Raw genomic sequence first — 21,279 nt, forward strand, 5'->3', positions numbered from 1 at the left:
AATTAATATGTTTAACCCAACAAATAATAGAGCAGGATGGGCAGGAGCCTCATTTATAAGAAACCCATATTTGAGTCATTGGATATTCCACCTGCTACCAGCATGACCTTGACAAACCTTGGCCTCAATTTCCTGGCCTATAAAATGGGAATGCTATTTCTCCCATGTAAAATGTGTGAAAATGCTCCTCAGATGTGAGGACCAGGACTGCTGCCATTCTTTTTAAGGAGAATAATGCCCCTCTCTGCTGTGAGCGTCCTGTCCCTGAGGCAGAGGAGGGAGCAGGACGCCGTTTGTGGCCTTCCGTGGCATGATCAGATTTAGAGCTGCAGAGAAGTCAACTCCAGCTGAGTTTTAATCAGAATGAATTTCACTGCAGCCTGGGCCTGAGTGGCAGCCAGGGGCCATTAAGCTAAATGACTCGTTTTAATATGGAGACCTGTCTAATCACATTTTCTGTATGGGGCCAGTGTGTCTGTGTGCGCATGTGTTGAGTGCTGAAATCAATCCTGAGCCTTTGCCTTTTCCCTGCTTACCACAGTGTAGCTGGGGCAGAGATAAGCCAGATTAACAGCATGACAAAAGCAAGTTTCCGCCTTATCAAGGAATTAGGTAATTGTCTGGACCGTGCAGGGAGCCGTGAAGAGTGTTCTGTTGATCGGTGTCTGGTGTTAAGGCTTTGTAGACACAGGGCTCACAGAGACTCCCATAACCCAGGGAGGAAGGAAGAGTTTTGGGTTCCCCTATCTAGCAGGAGACATTCACCTCAGGAAGGTCAATCAATCCTGGATGCTCTGCCCTGCCTCCAGTGGAGTCATGTACTGTATTTATTTCTGTGGGCTCATTTCAAATGCACACCCTGTTGTAACCTCCTGGCTGCACATCTTCCAGCAAATGACTTTACCCCTCCGGGCTTCAGTTTCCCAATCTGTAAAAGTGGGTCATGAAAGATCCTGTTTTCTATGATCATTACCAAGACAGAATAAGACGTTGCATGTGAAACATTTAGTGCAGCTCCTGGCCCGTAGAAAACACAGACAGACTGGGTTAGGTTGTGCTGTGTTAACCATTTCCAAAGTTTCTGATTTGTTTCTCACTCATGCTACTTGGATATGGTGAGATAGCAGGGGATGTCTTCAGAGCTGGGACCCAGGCTGAGGAAGGCTCTGTCTTCATACAAACATGATTGTCAAGATGGGAAAAGGGTAATGTGGTGAAGTATGCACTGGCTTTGAAGCTTCCACTTGGAAACCTTCTTTGGCCAAAACAGGTCATGTAGCCACTCCCAGCTTCCCCAGGGAAAGGGAGGGCCAATCTCACCACACAGTAGAAGGCCAGAAACATTTAGTCATTAACACTAAAGGCAACGATGGTGCTCAACAAATGACCCATGCTTGAGAATTATTATATTATTATTAGTGTATTACTATTGTGTTTATTTCCATAATCCATTATTGTTTTCCTCCATGTACTTACTCTGGTTTCAGAAAGCCTGAGATATTTCATTCCAGTACAGGAAATGGACTCCCATCTCTTAGGAAAACATGACTGAGATTATTATTCATAATAAATTAAGGATAGCTTCCACTTGACAAGGGCGTGCTTTGTGCCAGGCTCTAGACTAAGGACTTCAGAGAAGTGATTTCATTTAATCCTCATAGTTCCATTTAGAGGTGGGTTCTGTTTTTGTCCCTGCTTTACAGATGAGGAAACTGAGGTGTTGGAAGGTGAGTAAATTTGCCCAAGGTGACCTGGCTCATAAATGGCAGAATGGACTTGAACTCCAAACCCATACCCTTAGTCACCTTGCTGAGCTGTCTGCTAAGAGCAGGGGATCTTAGCCTCTGGATCTTCGAATGGAAGTTGGGGTTGGCTGAGTGGAGATGCTATGCACTATCATTTCTGATCCACAGAAATAGGGATTCAGCACTGGCCCCACTTTCTCTTTTTAGCCCTGTTTCCCCTTCCTCCCTGTCTTCAATCTACCCAGGATCCATCCCCATGGGTCCTTCTATTCCCTAAGTGTTTCATGCCCATTGCAGCCTCTGAACCCTGTTTACTCACTTCGCCATCCTTTCCTCCATCCTTTATTCTTACACGTCCCAGCTCAGCCTTCAAGGTCCAGCCCAAATGTTCCCTTCTCTGGGAAGACACCCCACCCCCACCCCAGGCAGCACCAATCCCACAGTCTGTCGGCTCCCAGGGAATTTTATACATTTACAAAATATAAATCTTGTCTAGAAATGCACAGGTGTGTGTGCGTGCACTCACCCCCCTACACGCAGCCTTTTTAGAGGAGGGAAGAAATTAGTCTTTGCTTTTAATTAATGCCAGCTCTCTCATCCTGACTTTTAATACTGCCACCTCATTTGTCTTATTAAGTACTTAGTTTTGCTTTTAATTAGTGTTGTTTATTGTCCCTGAATTTTAATTGTCGTTGTAGGGTCTCAGCGGGCCTTGGTGGGGATTTATTAGAAACACTTTCTGTTCTCCAAGGAGCTTGGATGGCAGTGCCTCTGAGGTAGAGGAGGGAAGGATTCAAGGGGGTTGCTGAAGGTGTATTTTTCTCCATGCCTCAGTCAATTCTGATTGTCTTTGGAATCCCTGTTTGCTGCAAGGTAGCTTGGTCTCACCCAGAAGATACACAGAGAAAACTCAGGAAAATGGCAGGAATTTGATTCACATTGGATTTGAATTTGACTTCTCGAATTAAGAAGAAAATAAATAAATAAATAAAGAGGGTGGGGAGGGGACATACTGGTCCATAGTAGCCAAAAAGGCCATGATAGATTGATAGATTCAGGTATGGCTGGATCCAGCATTCCAACAGCATCATCAGGAATCAGTCTCTATCTCCCAGCTCTGCTTTTATCCTTTTCCAGGCTTTTATTGTGTGTTGACAAAAGTTATCAATAGCAGCTACAGACTGCTATCTGCGTTGTTCTATCAGTTTAGCAGCCCAGTGGAAAGAGAATGCTTCTTTCCACATAGTTCCAGCAAAAGACCAACTCAGGTCGTGTACCTATCCTTGAACCAGTCACAGCAGCCTAGGGAGTATAATACACTGATGGGCCAGGCACAGGTCATTGGCCCACCTCTAAGGACTAGGGTTGGATGAGCCCCACCTGGACCACACAGATCAATACTGAGAGTGAATGGTTTCCCAAAACACAGTTGGGGTGACTTTACCTAACAAAAGGCTATCCAGATAAATGCTGGATAGGGAAAAACAATAGATGTCTACCCTAGACATCCACTGCAGTGTCTCACTCAGGCTTAAGCAAACACCTAGGATTTAGACCTTTGTTTCTCTCCCCAGTTCTGCCCTCAAATAACACTAACAGTGTCCTCCCTGACTTATACTTGGAAAACACTTTAGATTACAAGACCCCCTCACATGAATTAACTCATTGGTTCTTCCCAACAACCCTGCAAGATAGGCATAAGAAGAATATATACAAATATTTGAGATGGAGTCTCACTCTCTCACCCAGGCTGGAGTGCAGTGGCATGATCTCGGCTCACTGCAACCTCTACCTTCTGGGTTCAAGTGATTCTTGTGCCTCAGCCTCCTGAGTAGCTGGGATTTCAGGCATGCACCACCATGCCCAGCTAATTTTTTTGTATTCTTAGTACAGAGAGGGTTTCATCATGTTGGCAAGGCTGGTCTCGAACTCCCAGCCTCAAGTGATCCGCCCACCTCAGCCTCTCAAACACTGGGATTACAGGTGTGAGCCACCATGCCTGATCAAGAATAGGAATTTTTACATCCTCATTTTACAGATGCAAAACTTGCTTAAAGTCATGCAGAGAATAAAAAGGGGAGGTAAGATTGGATCCCAGTGCTTTGGGTCTGAAACCAGCAATTGTCTCACTGCAAGAGGCTGCTTCACCAGCCAGTTTTTGCTGTGTAACAAACCACCCCACAAAATAGTGGCTTAGAACAACAACCATTTATTTACCTTATGATTCTCTTTGTTGGCAGTTGAGTTGAGTTCAGCTGGGTTCAGTTAGGCCAAACTTGGATGATCTTGGCTGGGCTTGTTCGTGTGTCTGTGGTCATCCTGTATGTTGGCTGGGACTGACTGGTATGTGACAGGGCAGCCATAGTAGCTTGGACAGCTGTAGCCTCCTGCCTTGTGATAGCTCATCCTCCAGCAGGCTAGTCTGGTTTCTCATATGGTGACTGCAGGGTTGCTAAAAAGTAGCAAAAGAGACCAGGCTCTGAAGGGCTAGTATTTCCAAGCCTCTAATGCAACACATCTTCTAGTGTGCCATTGGCCACAGAAAGTCTCAGAGCCAACTCAGATTCCGTGGGTGGGGAAATAGATTTCACTGCTGGATGGTAGGAGCTGAAAAGGACAGGGATACAGAAGAATACATGGGGCTATGTTTTGTGATCAATACACGCCATCTGCAGTGAGCTTACCTCTCTGTTTCCTGAGCTAGGGGAGAAAGAGGGAACCAGATGCACCTTTAGGGAGCAGTGATGGTGGAGGAAATTTGGAGCACCATGAAAGCTATGGAAGCATTTAGTGCTTTTCCAATCACACCATGGAAGTTATGGTCCATTTTAGCTGCTGGAGAGAACAAACACTGATGGATGATGATGGAGATAATGACAATAGTGACAATAATTAATGTTTACTGAACACATACTATGTTCCAAGTACCACGTTGTCTCTCTTGCCTTCATCTTCAAATCCCACTCTTCACAACAGTCCTGGAGGCAGCATAGTAGAGTGATTAAACATGCAACCTGGCATCAGATCCTGTAGGTACAAATCCCAGATCTGCTGGTCGCCAGCTGAGTGGGTAAGTCACTTACCCTTCTAAGCCTCAGTATCTCCATCTGCAAAATGGAGATAATACTTGTGCCTTCCTTAATGGGTGTTTGGGAGAGTTAAATGAAGCCATCCATGGCAAGCATTTAGCCCAGGGCCAGGCACAACCTAAGTAGCCATTATGATGAAGTAGGTAGTGCTGGGATGACCATACTCATTTTATCAATGAGGAAACAGGCCCACAGACATTGTGTATCTGCCCAAGACCATGCAGCTTGTAAGGGCAGAGCAGTGGAGGATGAACTCTGTGCCTACTGTAAAATCTGTGAAATGGGGACTGTCCTGTGGGATTACTTAAAGGCTCATGGCAGGCAACATCCGTTATTGCTATATGGCAATGGGAGAACCATATGGAGGGGACCGTGAGTTTGCTTTGTTGTTTCAAGGCCAGGAACACAAAGTCGCCTTTGTCTCTAGGACTTCCCAGGCCTGTCTCTGTCCTTGTCTCTGGCACCAACCAGTTTGGCAGGGAAGGAGCCAAGCTCTTGTCGCTCTAGGAACAAGGAGAAGCCAACAGCAGCCTATACCATCTGGATGGGACTGGATGTGTAAGGGCTGCTGGGGTCCCATGAAAGAAGGCAGGAATCACCAGTGGGCAGGCAAGTGAAGGGGCACTCAGTCCATCAACCACAGTAGACAAAGCAGGAGATCGCCATCTTTCTCTTTGGTGTTCCAAGTGTCCTTGTCATAGTGAGGGTGTGTAGAAATCCCAACAGCCTGGAAAATAGTCAAATCTGGATGCATATTTGAGATGGAATAGAATATACTCAGCTTGCATCATTGTTCAGAGGCTTTCTGTGTCTCCTGTATCTCTCAGGGTGGAAGCTTACATGCCTCCCCTACCACCACTTTGATCTCAGCTCCTTCTTGCTCTCTTCACTCCAACCACTCTGTTTTCCTTGCCATTTCTCCAATTTACCAAGCACATGCCTGCCCCAGGGCCTTCGCACTTACTTTTTCCTCAGCCTGAAATGCTCTCCCCGAGATGGCCTTGTGGCTCAGTTTATTACCCACTTTGGGTCTTAGCTCAAATAGCATCTCTCAGTAAGGCTCCCTCTGACCACCTGTTTAAAACCACACTTCTTCCCCCCAATTCCCAATCACCCTCCCTCTTTTATTTTTCTCTAAAGCAGTCACCACCAGCTGACACATTTAATATTCTACTTGTTTGCTTATTGTCAGTCTTCCCTACTAGAAGGCATGTTCCATGGGGACAATAATTTTTGTCTTTGTTCGTTTTAATGTTATATCTCCTGTGCCTAGAACAGTGTCTGGCACATAGTAATAGTAAATGTTTCATAAATATTTTTTAATTCTTCTGATTTCCCAAGAGAAGCTGGCAATCTGTGTTTTTAATTAAATCCTGTGCTTTTAAAATATTGATTGAATTTTACCCTTAAAAAAATCCTTCATGGGCCAAACAAAACATTTTCAGCCTGGATTTTGCTCATGGACAATCCTGCTTCTCCCAATTTGAGGCCCTTTGTTTAAGTACATTTCCCACCCCATCAAATAGTCACAGTGAGTTTTTCCAGATACCTAATTGAGCAGTGATATACTGCACTCAGGGGAAGAGAGGAGGGGCAAGGAAAGAGATCGAGAGATGGAACTGTCTGGGCATTGTCCAAACTTGTGGCTGTAGGTTCTGCTGCAAAGCATCTGGTTTAATTCCAAGACCATTGGAATAGGGAGGCCAACTGTGGCATTGAACTCCACGCAGACAGCTGCAGCTCCTGCCGGTTCCCTGCAGTGCCCTGAAGTGCTGCATAAAACCCTTGCCAGCCCAACCCCGCTGGGTCACGTTCAGACACCTGCCACAGCAGCTCAGAAACGGAATAGGCTTTGTGTTGTTTTTTCCATTCAACTACAACTAGCAGAAAACCTTGGAGATTCTGGGGGATGCAACTGCTGTTCCTTAGCAAGCAATGCTAAAGAGAGCCAGGGGAGAAGCAGGCAGAACCAATGGCAAAGGAGGAGAAGGGAGGACCCTGGAATCTGGGTTATCTGGGGTTAGGACAGAGTCTTTGTGGCAGTCTGAGATTCCAGGTCTAAGATTCAGTCTAAGATTCAGATTCATCCAACTATCCAGTGCTTATTATTAGAGGTTTAGATTGATTGAAGGAATTTAAGCAGGACCTTGGAAAGTTCACTCAAACTTTCCTTGACTCAGTTATCCCATCTGTAAAATGAAATAAGAAGAGCACACACCTCATAAGGCTATTGCGAGGATCGAGGAGATAAACTTGAAAGGTGCTTAGTGTGGAGTAAGCCCTTGATATCTGAACTTTCAGTTGTTGTTTTTGCTTCTTTTGTTACTGAAAGTAGATGATTCTTTAGAGTTTGTACAAGGACTGTAGGGGAGTTTCTGTCCAGCTTAGAAAGAAGAGCTGAAGTCTCTGGTTTCAGGAGAGGAAGTCATTTTATGCTTCTGAAGTTGCAGCTGCAGGGCTGGATTTAAGCCACTGCCTTGGCCTTACCCAAGCCAAAGTATGTGATCTCTCAGAGTCGCCTGGGAGAGGGCTGAGGTGGGGTGGAGGGGTAGGTATCTGTTTGTCTCTGAGGCTGAGAGGTGAGAATGCACCCAGGGGCCAGAGGGCCAGGAATGGACAATCACCAATCCTCTAGATACTCATCAGAACCCAACAATCCAAAGCCCAGGGGTAATGAACGGGTGTGAACAGAGTAGTGAGTAAGCACATGGGCTTTGGAGTCAGGGTTCAAACCCCAGTTCTGCTACTTGGTAGCTGTGTGATTTTGAGCAAGTGGCTTAGCCACCCTGAGCCTGAATTTTCTTACCTGTAAAATGAGGATAATACCATCTACCTTGGAGTAGGATTGTAAGGAGTAAAGCAAATAATGTAGGTATGGAATTTGGTGCACAGTAGGTACTCAAAAAATGGTAAGTCATCATCCTGTACACAGTAAGTATAGGAGAAGCAGGAAAAGAGAATTCCCACTTTACAAGTGTCTGCTGTGTGCTAGGGAGTGTGACTGGTGCTTACTTAAACTTATCAGCTCAGCGACGCCAAGCTTCTGCAGTGGTCCTAGGGCTGGAAATTGGCACTATTTATGTGACACTTACATTTATACTTTTGCTTCTTGTATCCATGGTTGGTTTCCTTCTTCTGGTCCTCCCTGGGCCTCAGGCCTCCAGTCTATTATGACGATGGTTTCTCTGTAGTGAGTGATGGGAAAGTGGGGAGTGATTTGAGAATGTCTGAGGTTCACCAGTAGACTGTCTCCATTTCTGTTGACTCACCCTCAACTCCTCATGAAGAGTTGGCCTTCATGAAGTATCATCTGCAGGCCGGTAGGAAAACATCTTAGGAGAGCATTTTAGGATCATGCTGTGTTGGATTAGAAAATGGCTGTGTGACCACTAGGGGTGATGTAATGAGCTCATGGAGCAGAACCATGCTTCCCTAAGATTCTCCTGTCTCCTCCCACACAAGGTCAAGTTCCCTAGTAGCAGAACCTGAGATGTGCATTCCTGTACTAGTGATAGACTCAGGGGATGCTCCGAGGAGGAACCTGCTAGGGAATGAGGAAAGCAGGAAAGGGCAGCAGAGGAAGCTAGGTGAGGGCGTGGCTTCACCTGAAATCTGGCCTCAGCCCCATCCTTGGGGAGCTCTGGAGTGTGATGGTGGCACAAAGCCATCTTACCCTGGGAGAAAGGGGCTGTATTTTTCTACCCTCCTCTTGTTCATTAGCCACTGGCTTTGTGCTGCTCCTTGGTATCTCCGGGCAAAGCAGCTCCTGTTGGGTGAGGGCGATTCTCTGGAAAATGGTGCTGCTATAAGCCCTTAGTGTAGCCCTTCGTGGCTAATACTCCTAGAGGTGGGGAATGGGAGGATGCACCAGCTGTAGGGGGGATCCAGATGAGGAATCAACAGTGACTATTAGGGTACCTCCGCCCAGCTGCATCCCCACCTCCATCCCAGAACTGCCGGTGGACACATGCCCTCCTTTCCCAGGGCCTATTTCTCTAGTTGTTCAAATATCATTGATTGCTTGAACATTTTCCTCTTCTGGTCCGGGCCTGGTAGACTGGGGTAAGCAGTAGATAAAGAGTCCAATCCTGGGATGTTAAGTGCATTGAGAGCCCCAAGTGGCCAAGCTGAAATAACCAGGGCTGTCCAGGGTGGCTTTTGGCCTGGAGGGATGGAGCTAGGTGGTTTCCACTGGCTGGTCAACCAGTGAGTTTAGACTTTGCAGGTGGAATTTTAGTGGGAAACACAGCCCTGGTGTGCATGACTGAACAAAGGAGAGTGCGAGCAGGCCAGATGCTGCCCTGAGGATGATGGAAGTTGGAGATCAGAGTTCCTGGGAGGTGATCATGTGTCTCCCTTACCCCAGACCTACCTTCCTCCCAGGGTCTCCAAGGCCAGTGTCTTCTCTCTGCTGCAAAGCAGCAGATGAAACCTTCAGTTACAGGTTCAGCTTTCTAGACCAACAGCAGCCGAGGAAGCTCATGCTCAGGGACTGAGCCTCTTTGCACTCAGCAGGGGCCAGGGGTCCTCCAGGTGGGGGGCTCCAGGGAAGTCTGCTCAGCTCTCACCACAGGCAATAATGAGACATTAAAGTTCTTTTTCAGCAAATTTCCTTCACAACAGGAGCTGTCTCTCCTTTCTGTTTTTGAAGTGGAAACAATGAAATGCCCACATTAATCTGGGAAGATTGTGTTAACCACATGGGAGCAGATGAAATAGCTTTAGTGTAAGGGACCTTCTCTGCTACGGGTCCAACCAGCATTCCCCTCCGGTTTCTCCCACACAAAGACTGAATAACTACAAAGATACAGGACAGGAGAGGGAGGCCACTGTGTGTTCACCTCCCAAGTTCTCATCTATTTAGCATCACAGACAACAAGACCTACAGGGAAATCAGGACCCCCTAGACATGCTGATCTGCTTTCTATTTGTTTTTAAAATAATTACTGCAATCTCCATGTGGTCTCTTCCCTCTGACTCTTGGCGAGACCTTCAGAGGGGTGGGGTCGGGGGCAGGTTCAGAGAGAACTGAAGCCTGGCTGAGTTCAGCCGCTCTGACAGTGTTGATGGAGACTCTTCCGCACATTCAGCAAATTTTCATTACGTACCGTCTAGGTGCCAGACACTATGCTAGTGTTTGAGACTAAGCAGTGAACAAAATGGAAAAAGGTATGCACATATTAGCAGGGGGATTCAAACTCTAAGCAAAGACACAAACATAAACATAAACAACTGGTATTAAATTGGGCTAGTGATAAGAGCTAGGAAGAAAAATAAATCGGAGTAAAGGAGGCCAGAGTGGAGAAGCGGGAGGAAGAACTATTTTATTTATTTAGATAATTTTATTTTTCAAAAATACATATATTTTATTTTAACTTCCAGGGTACATGTGCAGGATGTGCAGCTTTGTTACTCAGGTAAATGTGTGCCGTGGTAGTTTGTTGCACCTATCAGCTCCTCACCTAGGTATTAAGCTCTGCATGCATTAGCTATTTATCCTGAAGATCTCCCTACAGTGACCCCCCTATAGGAGCTATTTTAAACTGAGTGGTCAGGGAGGCCCTCTTGGAGGAGGTGGCATTTAGGAACAAACCTACACAAAGGGAGAGAGTGAGCCGAACAAGCATCTGCAGGAAGGCTTCCAGGCTGAGGGAAGAGCAAGTGGGAATTTGGGGGGGGGGATATCGAGGGAGCAGCAGGAAGGCCTTTGGGGCTGGGAAAGAGGGCGTGAGAAGAGTGGGAGGAAAAGAGAAGGAGGCTGCAGGGAGCCAGGCTGTGCTAAGGGGTTTAGATTTTAGTCTAGGAGCAACAGGGAGCCATTGAAGACTTGAGCAAAAGAGTGACATAGCTGACTTGCTTTTTGGGGGATGAAGGGAAGGACATGAAGTACACACATCTTAAGAGTTTAGCTTGATGGCTTTTGCAGATGTATATACCTGGTTAGTGGCCACCCAGATCAAGATATGGAATATCTTCACCCCACGGAGGCCCCCTCCTGCCCCTTCTGAATCAATAGCCTCCCCAAAGTAAGCAATTTATTTGCCCTGATTTCTGTCACCACCAAATAGCTTTGTCTTTTCTTAACTCTTGTGTTAATATAATCAGACAGTGTGTTCTCTTTGTTCCTGGCATCTTTCACTAAACATAACATCTATGGGTTCATCCATGGCGTTACATGGCGTTACTGTATCAGAAGCTTGTCTGTCATTGCTCACCAGCATTCCACTGTACAAATAAACCACAACGGCCTTATCTGCTCTCTGTTGATGGGCATTTGGATTGTTTCCAGTGTTAAGCTATTATGAATAAAGCTGCTATAAACATTCTTGTACATGTCTTAGAACATAAGCACTTTTTTCCTGGGTATATACCTGAGCATATTTCTGGGGTGTGTACCTGAGTAGAATTCCTGGGCCACATGGTAGATGGACTTTTAGCTTAACAGATACTGCCAAACAGTTTTCCAAAGTGGTGGCACCATTTTATTTTTTCAGTTTTATTGAGATATAACTCACAGATAATATAATTCACCCATTTAAAGTGGGCAATTCCATGGCTTTTGGTATTCTCACAGAGTTGTGGATCCATCACCATAATCAACTTTAGAATATTTTCACTGTCCTTACAAAGAAACCCTGCACCCCCAGCACCTCCCCCAGCCTGGGCAACCACTGATCTCATTTTAATCTTTTATAGATGTTCCTATTCTGTATACTTTATATAGGTGGAATCTCACAATATATGGCGTTTTGTGTCTGCCTTCTTTCACTTAGCATCATGTTTTCAAGGTTCACCTACATTATAGCATATGTCAATACCATATCTGTTTTTATGGTGGAACAATCCTGCATTGCATGGATATACCACATTTTGTTAATCTGCTCATCAGCTGGTGAATACTGGGGTGTCTCTACTTTGTGGTTATTATGAATACTGAATGAAATGGGACAAGGGTAGATGGAGAAAGACCAAGGAGAGTCAATTGCATTAAGTCAGGCAGGGATAGTGGCAGTTTGCATCAGCATAGTAGCGATGCAGGCTGAAAGGAGTAGGCAGATCCTAAATCTATTTTAAAGATCAAGCCAATACCATTTTCTGATAGTTTGGATATAGAGTATTTTTTTTAAAAAAGGCAGCGACACATGGACGCAGGAAGGGGAACATCACACACCGGGGCCTGTCCTGGGGTGGGGGGCCAGGGGAGGGATAGCATTAGGAGAAATACCTAATGTAGATGATGGGTTGATGGGTGCAGCAAACCACCATGGCACGTGTATACCTATGTAACAAACCTGCACGTTCTGCACATGCATCCCGGAACTTAAAGTATAATTTAAAAAAAAAAAAAAAAAAAGAAGAAAGAAAGAAAAAGAAAATGAAAAAAAAAAAAAAAAGGCAGGGATGACGCCACAACAACTAAGTCAGATGACTTGCTTAGTAGAAACACCCTGGATTCGAGTTAAGAACTCTGGCCCACACACTGCTGGGGGTGTGGTGGCCTTCCCTCAACATCCCCACAACAGTGTATGGAGGAGCTTGGATTTAGGTGAGGGGTTCTTCCCTCTGGTCCATTTCTTGCCACGGGGTAGCTGTGACTTCCAGCAAGACACTTTTCCCCCTTAGGATCTCAGATTCCCCATCTGAAAAATGGAGAAACTAGATTTAGTTCTTTCTTCTCTATCTCACTGGGTGTGTGGCATAAAGCAGGGACTTGAGAACTAAGGAGTGGCTGAATGATGGGGTGATGTCCTCTCTGGATTAATGTTTTCCAGGAGCACTAGACGTCTACCATGACTGACACCGTGTTCAGCAACAGTTCTAACCGTTGGATGTACCCCAGTGACCGGCCGCTTCAATCAAAGTAAGTTGCTGCATGTTCCTGGGAGTGGCTTGTTTTGAGTCGATGAGGTTTTGACAGTTCTACGCTTTAAAAAAAGAAGGAATAGCTTCCTTCCCTGAGGAAGGGGGAGAGGAACCTAATGGGAGTTCAGTCATGAAAATGTTTCCCGTAGTTTGACTATTTTGCAAGGTTGGAAGAACAGATTAAATCCTGAGTTTCATGCTCCGTAGATTAGGTGGCCTGGTGGACTGGAGAGAGAACTGACCTGGTGGTCAGAACCAGACTTGGGTTCTAGTTCTGGATATGAGCTAATTTACTGTGGGATAATAGGCGAATACCTTCCCCTCTCGGGGTCCTAGTTCCCTCATCGGTCAAATAAGGAAGTTGCACTAGATCAGAGATTACAACCTGGCAGACTCTGACTTGCAGAAGTGTGTGTGTATGGTTTTTTTCTTTTTTATATTTTGGGCCTGATCATGTAAAAATTGGGAGATTTCACATGAAAGTCCAGATTTCTGACATGACTTCAAAATATCAGAAGACCTGACAATACTGGACCGCAATTTTGCCAACAGTTCAGCAGAAGATAAGTAGCAGCTCATATATTTAGACTGACAAGATCTCTCCAGTTTTCCACAGTCCCCATCATTCCTTGTTGGTCTCCAATACCTGGCCTACTTTGGACATTTCTGTTACCCACCCATCCCAGCTGGTCTCCCTGGAATAGATGACCTCTAAGTTTCCTTAACTGTGGACTTCTGTCAATCTTTTGTTAGACAGTATTTTAGGGTCAGTTTAAGAGTTTAAATTCTGGGCAGGATAGTTGAAGATATGGTTATTTTTGTAACAAGAATAAGTGTCAGGGTGTAGTTGTTGTGGCTTGCCCAAAGAATGGAGAAAGGCTTTTTTTTTTTTTTTTTTTTTTTTTTTTTAAATTTGAGACAGGGTCTTGCTCCGTTGCCCAGGCTGAAACGTAGTGGTGCAATCATAACTTATTGCCTTGACCTCCCGGGCTCAAGCAATCCTCTTGTCTCAGCCTCCTGAGTAGCTTGGACTACAGGCATGCACCACCATGCCTGGCTAATTTTAATTTCTTTTTGTAGAGATAGGGTCTTGCTATGTTGACCGCCTGGTCTCAAACTCCTGGGCTCAAGTGATCCTCCTGCCTTGGTCTCCCAAAATGCTGGGATTACAGGTATGAGCCACTACCCCTAGCCTACAAAGGCTTTTTAGCAAAGATTTTTCCTTGTTGGAGAGCAGTGTTTCCCTAAACTTGGTCATTCGAGCACCACTTTTACAATTTTTTCCTCATCTATGAAATATCATTATTGTTATTTTCTCTTAATTGGCTACTTATAAAATGTAAGCACTCTAACAAGAGTTTTTTTTAATCACAAATGGATGTAAGTGGATAATTAGTTCATGCTTTCTATGAACAAAGGTAACCATGAAGACAAATAATTTAAAAAAAACAATGTTATTACATTCTAGCTATAAACTGTAGCCTCACAGAGGCTCTGAGCCTGAGACTTGCTTCCCACTTAAAAAGGCAACTAGCAAGTGATAGAGAAGTGTTAAAATCATATGAGCACTTTCTCCTTGAAGTACGTGAGGTTGGAAAGGAGATTGAAATGGGAATGCCTTTCTTATTATTTAATATTGCCCTGTCATTTACTGTCTGATTAATTTTTGTTCTAATTTCTATTAAATAATCCTTTCTCATTTTCTTAAGTGTGTTCTATTACTTTCTAAATACTTGGGTTGTGTACTTACCTCATTAATATAAAACTTCCCTTTTTTCTAATATTAGTAATTATAAATATGATCGACAAAGTACCACATTCAAATGATCCCACAAGCTTCAACATATAGTATTTTCATTGTTTCTCATTTCTATGTATTTTAAAATTTCTCTTATGATTTCTACTTTAACCCAAGAGTGACTTAGAGGTATATTTAAAAATTTCTAGATGTTTGAGGATTCTTAACTTATTACTATTTTCGTTATTAAACTCAAATTTAATGGCATTTCGGTTGGAGAATATGACCCATATGATACTTCATCTTTGAAATGTGTTAAGATTTGGCTTATAACCAGATCTTGGGCTATGCTCAATGAGTACATAAGAAAAATGTGCATTCTATAATTATAGTTTGTAAGGTCACTCACATATCAAAATGAGATTATTAATTGTGTTTATAACATGTTTTTACATTTATGGCTTTTTAGTCTACTTGTATTATGCTGAAATCTCCTTCAGTTACCATGGATCTGTCAGTTTCTCCTTGTGGTTTTGTGAGATGGCTACAGGTTTGGAGTTGACCTATATTACTGAAAAGTTGAACCTTTTATCATTATGTAATGTCTCTCTTTATCTCTAATAATGATTTTTTTGTCCTAAACTCCCTTTTGTGATATTAAAAAACAACATCAGCTCTCTTTAGTATTTTTTTATCCTTTTATTTTTAATCTTTTAGTCCTCTTACATTTCAGGTAAGAGAATATAAAGGATATTTTTAGCCAGATTTTTTTTCTTTTGTTATTGTTTAATTCAGTGCGGTAATCTTTGTCTTTTAGGTGATGATTTTAATCCATTTACAGATACTGTAATTATCAGCAAACTCTTTCTATAAAGGACCAAATAGTAAATATTTCAGGCTTTTCTGGCCATAAAGTCTCCATTGCAACAACTCCACTTTCACTGTAGTGCAAAATCAGCCATAGGCAACATGCACATCAATGAAAATGGTTTTTTTTGTTTGTTTGTTTTTGTTTTTTTTTTAAATAAAAACAGGCAGCTGACTGTATTTGGCCTGTAGCCTATAGTTTGCTGATCTATTATATAGTTTAACTTTTCTACTCTCTTGTTGTTTTGGTCTCTCCTTTTCTATGGTTCTTTTGTTTCTCTCCTTGCCTTTTATTTTTATTAATTGGTTAACTGGGCTTGGGGGTTTACAAATTCTACTTTTCTCGTTATTGGTTTCAAAGTCATGTGGTTCATTCCTACGATTTCCATGGCTATCCTTAAAGTATTACCATTCATAGCTAATCATGTCTGGAGTTACGCACTGTCTCAACGTCTTCCTCTAGGTAACACAAGGTGCTTAAAACACTGTAACAACATCTTAATTCCGACCCTCCTTACCTACATACGACTCTTCTCTAGTATCTTAGTTTAATCCTTTATTTAACTCCATATATTAGACATTATTATTTTATACTGGCATTTAAAAAAATTTTTTTCCTGTCTTCTAGTTTTCTGGTTCAATGTTCAAATCTTCCTGAATCTTGGTCCTTCTTGGGGCCACTTTACTTCTTCCTGAAGTACAGCTTTTCATTTGGTAAAATTCTGTTGGTAAGCTCTCTCAGACTGTGTGTATCTTAAAACATCGATTTATCCCTTGTTCTTGAAGGTTGCAGCATTCTAGGTGGACTTTGAAGGATTGGTTGTGCTTTCAAGTGTCTGTTAAGAGTCTTAAGTCAACAAATTGCCCTTCCTCTGTAGATGATTTTTCTCTCCACGTAAGACCTTCTTTTTGATGTTCTGTAGAACGATGTGCTTAAGTGTATCTTTCTTATTGTTTTTTTCTACTTGGTGTGTGTTGTGCTTCCTGAAACAGTGGATTCATGTTTTTCAACATGAAAAATCTAGAAATTTTCTAGTTCTAGAAAATTCTCAGCATTATCTCTTGAAATATTTTTCTTTCTTCGGTTCTCCCTATTTTCCCTATCTGGAATCTGATTAGATAAATATTAGACCTCCATGTTGCTTATTCTCTGTCTCACTTTTTTCTTTGAGTTGGGGTCTTGCTCTGTCTGTTCTCTCTTTCATATTTTATATCTCTTTACCTCTCTGCTGTATTTTGGGTAATTTCTTCACGTCTTTCATCCTGGCTATACTCTGTCTTAAAGCATATTAATTGGCCATTAAACCACCCATTGTATTTTAGAGTTTAGCAGTTACATATTTTATTTCTAAAATTATTTTTCATTCTTTTTAGTATCTTCCTAACCATTTTTAGTCTCTTGACTCTTGCTTGTTTTAATCCACATTTAATTTCTTTAAGTATTTCACATACAGTAACTTCACATTCTGTATCTAATAATTATACCTGATTCAGTGGCATGCTGGATATGTACCATAAAAGCTCATTAGAATGGATGTTAAATTTTTAGGAATTTTGTGAGCCAGTTAATAAATATGGCCATTATTAAAAATTAAGATATGTATTAGCCAGGAACTGTGGCTCACACCTATAATCCCAGCAATTTGGGAGGCCAAGGTGGGAGGATCACTTGAGGCCAGGAGTTTGAGACCAGCCTGGCCAACACAGTGAGACTATCTCTACAACAAATTTAAAAATTAGCTGGATGTGGTGGTGCATGCCTGTGGTCTCAACTACTCAGGACGCTGAAGCAGGAGAATTGCTTGAACCCAGGAGTTCGAGGCTGCAGTGAACTATGATTATGCCACTGCACTCCAGCTTGGGTAACAGAAAGAGACCCTTTCCCTGAAATGAATAAATGTATATTTATAGTTAAATCATATTACACACAATGGTGATAAATATTCAAAATTAAACACGTTTCAATTATTTCACTATCTTTTTTTTTGAGACAGAGTCTTGCTCTTTTGCCTAGGCTGGAGTGCAGTGGCACGATCTTGGCTCACTGCAACCTTCACCTCCCAGGTTCAAGCGATTCTTTTGTCTCCCTCCCAACGGGGTTTCACCATGTTGGCCAGGCTGGTCTTGAACTCCTGACCTCAGGTGATCCGCCCATCTTGGCCTCCCAAAATGCTGGGATTACAGGTGTGAGCCACTGCACCTGACCTGTTTTACTACATTTTGATATTCTCTGTTATTTATGTCTATTATGCCTGTAAGGTGGAAATACTATATAAAGGTATGCTGCTGTACATTTATTCCCAGCTTTTCATTTAGTCACATCATGTTGGCATTTGAAATCAGCCTCCACGGGGCTCTTTCCCCAGAGAGTCAGTTGTTAAACATTTACCAGCACACCACTGCCTGAAGCCTCTGACCATGTAGGTCTGTTGTTTGTCTTTCCTGCAGATTTTCACTCATAATTACTTGCACTTTGAATGCTCAGTCTGTGAGAATCCTAGGGACCTACCTTGGGAACATTTTTCTTCAGAGGTATTTACACTTGCTTCTGCCAGGAGTGAGATGCTCTGGTCATCCAGAAACACTTTTGCTCCCTTTGAGGGTCCTGGCTCCATGTGAGTATCTCCAATTCAGCTTCTGCACCTGTCAGGATCTCCACGTCAGCCCCTGGAATGTAATGTTGGTATTTGCATTGGTTTATTGCTCACAGCTCCCTGTTCTGGATTCAGTTTGCTGAATTTCCTTTTTTAAAATATGCTTATAGAAGTATAATTAATATACCTTCAACAGTACACAATTAGGGTAATTTAAAGTACAATTTGATAATTTTATATTTTTATTTTTTTAGAGACAGTATCTCACTCTATTGCATAGGCCAGAGTGCAATAGCACAACCACAGCTCACTATAGCTTTGATCCCCCAGGTTCAAGCAATCCTCCCATCTTGGCTTCCTGAGAACCTGGGACTGTGGGTGCACATCACTGCATCTGGATAAGTTTTTTTTTAAAATAAAGACAAGGTCTTGCTATGTTGCCCAGGCTGGTTCCAAACTCCTGGACTCCAGTGATCCTCTAGCCTTGGCCTCCCAAAATGCTGGAATTACTGGCATGAGCCACCATCAGCCATAAAAAACATGTGTATACCCATGAAATCATCACAATAATCAAGATAATGAACATATACATCCATTGCCAAAACTTCCTTGTTACCCTTTATAGTTCCTCCTTCTTATCCCTCCCTCTCCCGACCCATCCCTAAGTCATCACTATTTAGCAATAAATTTGTTTGCTTTTTCTGGAACTTCATATAAATGGAATCATCCAGTGTGTACCCTTTGTATAAGGGAGCTATCTGTCTTCTTTCACTCAGTGTAATTATTTTGAGATCCAATCATATTGTTTTATATATCAATATTTGTTTCTTTTAATTTCTGAATATTATTCCATTATGTGAATATGCCACAGTTCATTTACTCATTCATCCGTTGATGAACAGTGGGTTTGGGCTAGTACAAATAAAACTTTGTATAGACACATACTTTCATTTCTTTGGGGTGATTACCTAAGAGTGGAGTGTTTCAGTCATATGGTAGATGCTGGTTTAACTTTTTAAGAAACTGTCAAACTGTTTTTCAGTTTATTGTATTATTTAAAATTTCCACCAGAAGTGGATGACAGTTCCAACTTCCCTACCACCTCAGCAGCACTTGGTATGATCAGTCTTTCTAATTTTAACCTTCTTGGTGTGTGTATAGTGGTTCATTGTGGTTTTAATTTGCATTTCCCTAATAATTAATGATGTTAGACATACTAATATAAATTTTTTCCATTTGTATAAATCTTTGTTGAAGTATCTTTTCAAATCTTTTGTCCAGTTTTAAAATCAGGTAATTCATCTTCTTCTTATTAAGTTTTACAAGTTTCCTTATGTTAGAGATAAAATCCCTTGTGGATATCCATGTTGCAGATACTCTCTCCAAGTCTGTTACTTACCTTTCCTTTTCCATAACAGAGTCTTTTGAAGAGAAAAAGTTTTTTATTTTAATTAAATCTATTTGGTTTATTCGTTTGGAGAATTTCCTTACTTTCTAGAAATCCCAGAGCTGCATTTTTTTTAAAGTTTGCTTTAATTTTTCTAGGATCTAATTTTATATTGGTGAAGGGTCTTTCTGAATATTTAGTCCACCCAGGTACTCCAAAGCAAATGTCTCATGTCTGTTTACTACTTCCATCTAATACCTCCTCCAGTTCTACAAGTTTTACTGTTTTGAAGACACTATTGAACTCTGTTGGTTTCCTTTTTCATAGGAAATTGCTAGTTTCCAAAGCCCTTTTCACGATGTCTTCTTGGAGCCAAACTTATTTTGCAGAGAATATTTCCTCAGCCAGAAAGTGTGTCTCTGTAAGATAAACAGTTGCCTGAAGGGTGGATGGGGTAAAATATTTATTTTATTTAAGAAATGTCAGTTAATTAAAATCTCATCCATCAGAGTTTACTTTAGTCGATATGAAGCCAAACAATTTGCCTTACAATTACATTAAAATTATCCAAACAGTCTGGATGCCATTTCATTAAAGCGTTCCTGGGCTCCCATGAAACATGTTGGCATTCTGAATGCATCTGGCTGGCTTGATTGCTGCTGCCTTTTCTTCAGATATTAAAATTATTTTCCAATAAATGCTAATGGGTGAATTACAGTCATCACACATGCTATCTAGTCTGTTGCAGTGGTGGTGAAGTAATGCAGACACTTATAATGTCTTTCTCCAGTAAATTAACAAATCTAGTCATAATTAACTGCTGGCTAGCCAGACATGCTTCCTGCTTTTGTTATTTTCAAATGTCTTCCTCTCTCACCGTCCTTGAATTTAATGATCACGTTTGAAACCAACAACAGGGGAATTTGAGAGAAATGAATGCGTCTACTCCTTGCTTGGTTAGGGCAATGGTTCAGTTCTTCATGTTAAGAATATATGGGGAGAAATGCTGGTCTTTGACAGTTGATACTTCTGTCTAGCATTCAAGTCTGCAAACCAGAGAGTGCCAGACATGGGAGGTGGAAACTGAGGCACAAAGAGACGATATGACCTGCTTTTGGTTGCATGCCTCGTAAATGGAGATGCTGGTCTCCAGTCTAGAGTGGAAGAACTTGCTTTCCCAAACTGGGGAACTACAAGGTCTACTGTTCAGGGCCCATTGCTCTACCTAGTGTGGTCCTTGTCCCCCAGTGTTTGCAATAACAGAAACCAAGAAAGATGATGGCCATGAGATCATTGAGTGATTTTTTTTTAGTGCCTCAAACCATTATTCAAATACATACATGATCAGCTTAGTTAATTAATAAGCCAAACTGGCTGGTCAATTTAATCAAAGATGTGGATTTCATAACGCTATGTTGAAGCAGCCTTGTTTTAGATAATGGCTGAAACAAAATGGAAGTAGGTCATTATTATTCAAACTATGTGAGTTGCGTCCAGACAGTGTTGATATTGTGACGATTTCTTACCTAACTTTATTCATTTTTTTTCTTTCTCTCCTTACTCTGCCTTCCTTCAGTGATAAAGAACAGTGAGTATTTTATAACACTTATTTATTTATTTTTTTTTACAAACTGTATTTTATCTCTTTCTCTGATCAAGGTGGCTTGCCCCTGAAGAGAGATAGTTAAAAAAGGAACTAGCAAATTTTAAATATTTTTTTAAAAAGCTAAAATATAAAAAATACCCACACCCACCTTAGGAAAAAATATTTAAAAAATAAAATAAAAAAACAACTCATACCAAACTTGATAAAAGGATACAAGACATTTCTTAACCCTCAATTCTTGTTAGTGATGTGTAGGATTTCAGCAAGTTTATTGGCCACTCAGCGCCCTTGTTTCTGCAACATTTTGCTGGGGAGCACTGTTCTGCGATAAGGAAAATGTTAACTCTAATACCTGCTACCATGAATAAAAGATGATGATGAACAGGGCAG

The 21,279-nt window shown here is 42.0% G+C and overlaps 1 protein-coding gene across 3 annotated transcripts in view; it reads left to right on the forward strand.

Moving 5' to 3' along the window:
- Positions 1-21,279, forward strand: part of RPH3A (rabphilin 3A) — a 192,991-nt gene that overhangs the window by 105,908 nt on the left and 65,804 nt on the right. For all 3 annotated transcript variants that reach the window (XM_073021124.1, XM_073021122.1, XM_073021123.1), the window contains one exon: positions 12,607-12,695. In XM_073021124.1, coding sequence (XP_072877225.1) covers positions 12,625-12,695 — 71 coding nt within the window. In that variant the 5' untranslated portion in view covers positions 12,607-12,624. The remainder of the gene's footprint in view (positions 1-12,606; positions 12,696-21,279) is intronic.

The sequence above is a fragment of the Chlorocebus sabaeus genome, chromosome 11, assembly GCF_047675955.1.
Source record: "Chlorocebus sabaeus isolate Y175 chromosome 11, mChlSab1.0.hap1, whole genome shotgun sequence".
In the NCBI taxonomy this organism is placed as follows: domain Eukaryota; kingdom Metazoa; phylum Chordata; class Mammalia; order Primates; family Cercopithecidae; genus Chlorocebus; species Chlorocebus sabaeus.